The sequence below is a fragment of the Cyprinodon variegatus genome, unplaced genomic scaffold (assembly GCF_000732505.1).
Source record: "Cyprinodon variegatus isolate N-32 unplaced genomic scaffold, C_variegatus-1.0 Scaffold691, whole genome shotgun sequence".
NCBI classification, from domain to species: domain Eukaryota; kingdom Metazoa; phylum Chordata; class Actinopteri; order Cyprinodontiformes; family Cyprinodontidae; genus Cyprinodon; species Cyprinodon variegatus.
This window is the reverse complement of record NW_015151144.1, coordinates 304053-311958: the sequence shown is the minus strand read 5'-3', so window position 1 is coordinate 311958 and position 7906 is coordinate 304053. Positions and strand designations below refer to the sequence as shown.

At 37.3% G+C, this 7906-nt stretch overlaps 1 protein-coding gene across 1 annotated transcript; it reads right to left on the bottom strand.

Annotated features, from left to right (window-relative positions):
• Positions 1–766: 766 nt before the first annotated feature.
• Positions 767–5942, bottom strand: hpx (hemopexin). Its single transcript, XM_015394529.1, has 10 exons — positions 5854–5942; positions 5327–5370; positions 5158–5235; positions 4926–5083; positions 4595–4748; positions 4258–4470; positions 3386–3481; positions 3027–3154; positions 2799–2946; positions 767–1239 (listed from the first exon to the last, which is right to left on the bottom strand). The coding sequence occupies exons 1-10, from the start codon at positions 5910–5912 to the stop codon at positions 1010–1012; spliced, it is 1308 nt and encodes a 435-aa protein (XP_015250015.1). The 5' UTR covers positions 5913–5942; the 3' UTR covers positions 767–1009.
• Positions 5943–7906: the final 1964 nt, after the last annotated feature.

The window sequence follows — 7906 nt, the reverse complement described above, 5'->3', positions numbered from 1 at the left end:
TCAGCAGTGGTTTTCATCTTGTAACCCTAACCATGGGGTTGTTTATTCTTACCCTCCTATTTCTAAATCATACAAGGTGATTTAAAAATTAATAAAAGCTGTTCTGGAATCTTTCATGTCCTACTGGATAAGATAAGTTCTTTGCACAGTCTTGTATTAATGTGGATGTGCCAGCATAATCTGGGATGGTTCCTGTTCTATATGTTTCTTTTTAATTGATATTTTCAATGTAGCTGGCAAGACTTTAACATTAAAACAAAGACTTTGCATCTTGTTTTTTCTCTGGTTTGGAACTTGGCATCATGTGTTGCTTTTTTAGACCTTAAAGCCTACTTTCTGCTCAAAGGTAGGTCCTTTCTTAGCAAGTTAGAGACCTAGAAACCGTAAGAGCAGATCATTTAAGTGTTTCTAATATATTCTTTACATCTATAGGCTTTATATTTATAGTACCATACAAAATTACTATTAAAATTGATTATTTTTTTCACATTCCAGGACAGATTTGAATATAAACCTTTAAAGGATTTTCTTTTAAGGAGTTAGTGTCGTGTGTCCGTACAAAGTCTGTCAGTCTTTCGTCTTTATTTCTTTTAAGATATAGATCAAATCATGTTTTCTGCAAACTTTACTATAAATGTCTGACCAAACAAATGCTTGGAGCCTGAATGCTCAAAACCAGACACTTTGATGGTGATTGCCACGTCTCTTTATTCACCACAACACTGCAGAAAATGAAACACAGAAAAACATGTATCACCACTGAACTCCTTGGAAGCACTCTTTGCATTGATGGCCACAGTGTGAAAAATAGAATCCCTTCTAAAAGAAAAGAGAAATGTTGAGTTTTATTTTTGAGGTAAGTTGCAGAAGGTAAACAAGTTGCAGGAAACACTGTGTGATCTGTCAGAGCATGAGAACAGAAGTCGCCTCTCAGATGTTTGTGTTGCTTGTTTTTCCATGTTCCACTGTGTTATATGTGAATCCATTCAGTCCATTCTGAGAAAGTTATTTAGTGATCACAGCCAAACAGCTCCAGGGATACCCTGTGCTGCTCAGGCAGGATCTTGGAGGCAGCCATCAACATGACGCTCCCAAAGTGGTAGAAATGGTTTCCACTGATCGCCGTAACTCCATGTGGACCGCACATAGCAGCATCCACCCTGTTGAGGACAGAGATGGAACGCGGGTTTGTGGGAACGCGGGGGTTAGCGCTCATGTCTACGTCATAGATGTGTTGACCTGGAAGGCAGCAGGGAGGGAGACACAAGAGAGGATGTCATTTATATGGTACACTCCAAGAGTTTTCCTGTGTGAGTTTAAGTATTTAACATTTCTGAATAAAAAAAAGACTGGAAAGAGTAGCTATAGATTTGCAGACTGTATTCCCTATTTATCTTTTTTTTCTCTCTCCTTCATAATGTATATTACATTTCAAAGATGCATTATCAAAGTGTAGAAACTGACATATCAAATCTATAAATATGTATCATGGGGGGGATTATTCATGAGGTTAGGATTTAAAGAGCAATGGATTCTTTTCAAATTTCAGGTTTTTTTAATATGTAATGTTTTCTTTTTGTTGACTCTTTATCAAGATTTATTTTCATTATTTTCTTTCATTATATTTTTTCTTGACATGTTAGACTTTCAATTTCGACTTATTTTCTCTTTTCTGTCTTTCCAGCATCAGTCCAATGGTTCATTCCTTTTCCTTTCTTTAATCCTTCCTTCTTGTAAGTTTCCATTCCTTGCTTCCTCACTTCCTTCCTGGCCTAACTGCAGTATTTTTTTTCCTTTCTTTGAATATTTAATTTGATCATGTCCTTTTTACCTATATTTTTCAATACTTTATTCCTCCCTTGTTTTCTGTCTTCATCCTTAAGTTGACTTTGTCTTTAGTTCTTTGCTATTTCTTCCTTCCATTTTGTCCCTCCTTCAACCATTCAGCATTTTCAGTGCGGCTGCTCAGTGGAGCAGTGGGTAGCACTGCTGCCTTGCAGCAAGAAGGTTGTAGGTTCAATTTCTTTCTCCATGGGGTTTGCATCTTTTCCCTGACCTTGTGTGGGTTCTCTCTGGGTACTCTGGCTTCCTCCCATAGTCCAAAAACAGGACTGTTAGGTTAATTGGCCTCTAAATTCTCCTTAGGTTTGAAGGATTGTGTGTGAATGGTTGTTTGTCTCTGTGTTGCCCTGCGATGGACAGGCGATCTGTCCAGGGTGTATCCCGCCTCTTGAGATAGGCACCAGCACTCCTCATGACCCCACTTGGGATAAAGCATGCCAGAAAATGGATGGATGGATCTTTTTAATCCTTACTTTCTTACTTCTATGCTGCTTTCATACTTCAAGCTGTGAAAGAAATCTACCTTGGTAAGTATGAACCAGGTGAACTGTTGTGTTTTATGCTTTAATTTTAGGGTAAAATACTAGCATCTGTTGAAAATGTAGTTTGAAAGAATAATATTCTAATGTTTTGAAATCTCAAATACAATATAACGGAAATTTAAAATGTAATCTTTTTTTATCTAATGATAATTTCAAGGCAAAAAAAAAAAAAAAAAATTTAAACCAAACAAAACCAAACTACATATTACTCTTCCAAATGTTCTCAAGTATAAGGATAGAAAGATTTATTAGTAGGCTAAAGGGCTTCTCTTGTTTGTGTTATTCTAAAGATGAGCTAAAGCTGTCAAAGCTCAGGAAGGAACTCTAACTAATTTTTGTGTTTTGAAATCTGTATTATATACATTCAACCTTCTACCGTCAGTTCTTGCCTTCAGCTTTTTATGGTGGTCTTACCTTTGATGATGTGAGCGATGTGATGGTCTTGGCAAACAAAAGCAGCATCAATGGGGCCCTCAATTCCCAGCTCCTCTTTCACAGGTTTGGGATAACCCTCCAGGTGTGTGTGTGGCTCACCAACTTTGTAAACGAACAAATGGTCATCCTGGGAAGAACAGAGAGTTAGTTTTCCATTTTCCATGAACTAACAAGGACAGCTTTGGTTTATTTCAAGGAACAATTTACCTTAATCATATAGAGATGATTCTGATAGGAGAAAACTGCATCGACATCGCTGTGCAGCTCTTTGAAGGCGCTTTCAATTGTGTCAGATTTCAGTGTGTCGTTGGTGTCTTTGCTAATAAAATGGTGGCCTGGAAAATCAAACCAGGTTAAACAACTGTCAGCTGGTTTTTGTTTCTTAATTTTAACTTGGAAGCATGTAAATTCCATGTAAATGAATATTATAAACCTTAGATTCTATATTTCATAACTTATAAAAACATGGAGGCAACAGTGCATTGGCATCTTTTTTTCTGATATGAAGACACTAAACATAATGTAAAAACTAAAATATATACATAAATAAGGATGTCACATGTCACCTCTGAATGCATAAATATTTCCCTCATCATCAGATGTGATGGCATCCAGGTGAACACGGCTGCAGCGCTCTCTCTCCAGATGGTCACTGTCATCACCTGAAAATGGAAAATAATATTTTACAACTTTATCTTTACTTCATTTTAACAAATGTTTTACTAGAACTGACATCCTTTAAATAGTTCCTCAAAACCAGAAATGCCCAAATTAGGATTTTCCTGGACTAATTTGAGGATTTTGCTCAGGTGCCAATTTTCGCAAATTTAGGTAATAGCAAAATCTGATTTTTTTATTATAATTTTTTTTTTTTTCCTACTTGCTTTGATTCTGTTTTATCTTCCTGTATTTTAATCATGTAAAGCACTTTGCATTGTCTTTGTACTGAATTGTGCTATACAAATACATTTTTGATTGGACTGAAACAAGTGACACTGATTGTTGAATCATTAACTGACCAGGAATTGTAAACTTTTGATGCATATCATGAATTTAATTTTCATTATTTAACCTGCTGTTTAATGACTATAATCAATCTACCAGAAAGCATGTTAATGTCTGGTCGAACTCTTAATAGAGTAATGAATTAGCCTTACATTACTAATGTCATCAATGCAGACAATCTAGTGAAAAAAGACTACAATTTGTATCTATGCATAAACTTGCTGTTATGCAAATAAGAAACATATTTAGAGCACTTTGCTGCCATCTAGTGACCAGTAATGGCAAAGTATTTAAAATTTCTCAAATATGGACTGCATGTCTCATATACACATACGGACAAAATGTAGACGTTATTTAATGTGTTGCGTGCATAATTTATCCTTTATTGTAACTGTAAATAAATGTAGGTGGTAAAGATCTGATCTGCACTTACTGAACTTGGAGCACCTCATGAAGTAGTCGCGGGCCTCTTTAGGGTATCTGCCATGCACCTCGCCGGTCTTTGGGTCAAACTTGGAGAACTTGTGTCCATGGAAGCAGTAGTAGTGCTCCATGAAGCGAAAAGCCGATGTGCAGTTTGGCATGGAGTGGAACTCCTTCTTGTCCACAGCTTTGGTTTTTACATTGTAGTGGTAGATGTCATCTTCTGTAAACAAACAAACAACAAAACAAGATCATATGAAAAGAGCCTGATGCTAAAATTGGTCTTTTCTTCTTATTCAGAGATATTATCAGATTAGACTCAGATTTGGCCACATCTGGACACTGACGCTTGAAGAAGATCACAGAGTCTTCATCGCAGTCCGGCTTGGGACACTCTACAGCAGCATCAAGGTGGTCTGGGATTCCAGGAAAGACCTCGGAGATTTCCTTAGGGTAGCCTTCATTAATCTTGTGTTGGTAGTAGCAGAACACCTTTGTGTCCTGCATCAGATTGAACTCATCAAACAATCATCAAACAAACCTGCAAAGAATTTGCTGTAAAATAGGAACCTCAAGATGTCTGTTTTTTAGCGCTATGGGTTTTGGAACTTTGTTTTAATGTCTAATTGTCTTTTTGGTCCAAAATGAGAAGACTGGTGGATTTTTCCAACACCATACCAGGAAGAAAAAGATGCGATCATGGTGGGTGGGGTCATCCTCATAGTGCATGCGGAAAGCAGCATCAACATGGCCCAGATGATGGTGGTCATCCAACTCTGCGAAAGACCCATTTGACAGCTCTGCTTTGCCATGGAAACCCTTAAACAGGTGGTCGCCTGACGGGAAACACAAGCATTATAAAAAACTGACCTTTTCTACAAACGGAAAAATAATTTACCAATACATTCACCTTTGAAAAAGTAGGGGATTCCCTCCTCGTTCTCTGTGACAGCATCCATTTCAAGGCCTTTGCAGCGGTCAAGGACAGCTGTAGAACATGGTGATAAAAGGAGGAACTTACTCTGGGGATATAAAGACTATTTTCATATTTGTCAAAATTATAGTACTTGTTAACCTACCTTCATGGTGTTGATGTTCATGATGGTCATGATGTTCGTGATGACTGAAATAAAAAGAAATGTTGCTTTTCAGAATTTGTCTTTATTTTGTCCATAACCGTGTTACTATACATTAAGTTGAAATTCAAAAATCAACACAGTTTCTTAACAGCTCATTGTTTGTTGTAGTGAATTCTATCACAATATTTCTATGCCCTGACTACAGGCTCAACACTGTGTGCAATTTAGCAGCTTGTTGATTTGCAACCAGTAACTTATTACATTAATTTAAATGTTGTAACTAAAGCAATAAATACCAGTATAACCTTCATCTTTATAACATTATTGTTGAACCAGGGGTGACAAACAGCTTGATCCAGCACTATAAACATGACAAATATGCACTTTAAGCTTAGTTTGAGGTTAATTGAGATTGGTTGCATAATAGGAACATAATCAACCTGCAGCTGCATAAAATGTTGAAAACTAAACTCATATTCCAAAATGCATTATTGTTGTTAATCTAAGTTAAAATCAAGGCTACTTACTCAGCCCATGTCAGAGCAAGGGCCAGACACATGAGCAGAATGTGGGACGGCAGCTTCATGACGACTTGTCCTCTGGTCCAGTAGGTCAGAGAGCTGGGCAAAAGGTACCAAAGCTGCTGCAGCAGCAGCATCTATTTATATTCCTGCAAAGTTGACGTGGGTGGCATCATGATGGGCACCATAGGGAGGGAGGAAAACGCTTTTGCACAGTGTGTCTTTCACAAAGACGCCCACTCACAGTGGGCGTCTTTGTGAATCGTGACCTTTAGATCTTGAACCCGGTTCTTCAGAGATTCAGCAAATTTATAAGGTTGTTTTTTTGCCTAATGAATCTCCAATCAGTGGATCAGTACATCAAGTCGTTTAGATGAATCATGTTTAAGTGCAACCAGGGTTGATAACTAATATTAGGTTTGCTAGAATATTCTTTTGGTGTGTCCTTATAAGATGATTGATGTGTCTACATTTTTTAAAATAAATAATATTCTGCATTTAATGCACTTAAATGTATATATATTTTTGATAACAATGTAATGATGGAAAACTTATGTTGAATTCTATAAAAACTATATTGCATAATAAAAAGCATGTCACATGAGTCTAATATCACAACTACATTTATTTTTAACTGTACTTTTCCAGAACCTTCCAGAATGGGACCAAATTGCTGGTGGGAAGAGTTCCAACTCTGGTCCAGCTTTAAGAGATAACTCCCCCCAGATGTCCTCCCAAAATAAATAAAAACTGCTGACAACTGCACTTCAAAACCTTCCCAACAAAGTGTGGTGCAACGATCATATGGTGAACATTAACTTTAAATTGATTCATCATATGTAAAACCTATCTCTGAATTAAATGTGCTCTATTTTCATTTCCTTCATAGCAATTCTGTCTTACAGATGACATAAAATGCTCTTTGTTTACTTAATGTTACTTAAACCTAAGTTTTCCTGTGGTAAATTATTATGTTTATTAAAAGTAATTTCAATGTATCAAACCACTTCTGCAGCTTCTTAAAATGGGAAAAAAATGGTTTATAAAGCAGATTATTCCTAAGTGAAAAGAGGAGAAACTTTACATTTCCATTGGATCTGGATACAACAGGAATAATCAAGGAGAATAGCTTGCAGGATGAAGCAGAGAGACAAGATGAATCTGCTCTGACTGAGGGGGAACTACAATTATAAGTACAGATGATTGCTTAAAAGTATACAGGTTAGTGATAAACTGATTTTCAGAAGCTTAGAATCAGTGGGAGATTCATGAAGACTAGCTGGGTCCGTTCAGAACAAGAACCTCTACCTGGAATTGACAGAATAACCACAGAGAGGACAAAAAGGTGAAGATCACCCTGAATATCAGGATGACAGTAGAGAGAGATCTGATTAAGTTATCCGGATCGCTGCTCGGTTAAAGATGATGCTCAGATGCTGTCGATGGTGTAAAAGCTGCTAATTGTGGCTGATAAGAGGTCTAGAGGTGAAGGTTGTGCAAATACAGTAGATATTGATGCTGGTTTTGGAGACAATGTCAATTTCAGGAGCTTTAGTAGACTTAATTTTCTTTTCTGCTTTTTTTTAATTGTCATTACACTGTCACAGCAACTAAATACACTCTCTGCATATAAGCCATCCCCTTAGGGAGCAGTGGGCTGCCGTGGTGCGGCGCCCGGGGTTAAGGGTTTTTGCTCAGGGAGCCAGAGTGGCAGTCTGTAGGAGTGGGGTTCAAACTCAGAACCTCAGGATTCCAAGCTCTATGCCCTAACCACTCCATGATGCTCTAAAGATAGAGGTTAGTAGAGGATGCAGGTGTGAAAAAAGACTTTGGAAATGTTAATGATGATATTGCTGCCTATAAAGATTTGGGTAACTTGGGGGGGAACGTTCGTAACAGTGGAGGCAGGCGATGGTGGAGAGCCTGACTGTTAAGATGATGTTAGTGACAATTAGTCTAGAGATGGCCATGAGTTTGCTAAAAAAAAAAAAATATTGCTCACAAAAAAATTTAGTTAGGTAAAACTACTGTGCCTTATTTTAAGACTAAATGGAAAAAA

Excerpts from the sequence above, each read along its gene's own strand:
- hpx (XM_015394529.1), bottom strand. The coding sequence starts at position 5,912 with ATGAAGCTGCCGTCCCACATTCTGCTCATGTGTCTGGCCCTTGCTCTG. Across the intron at positions 3,482-4,257 it reads CATGAGGTGCTCCAAGTTCA|GTGATGACAGTGACCATCTG; the intron begins GTAAGTGCAGAT and ends TTCCATTTTCAG. Across the intron at positions 3,155-3,385 it reads AAATATTTATGCATTCAGAG|GCCACCATTTTATTAGCAAA; the intron begins GTGACATGTGAC and ends TTGATTTTCCAG.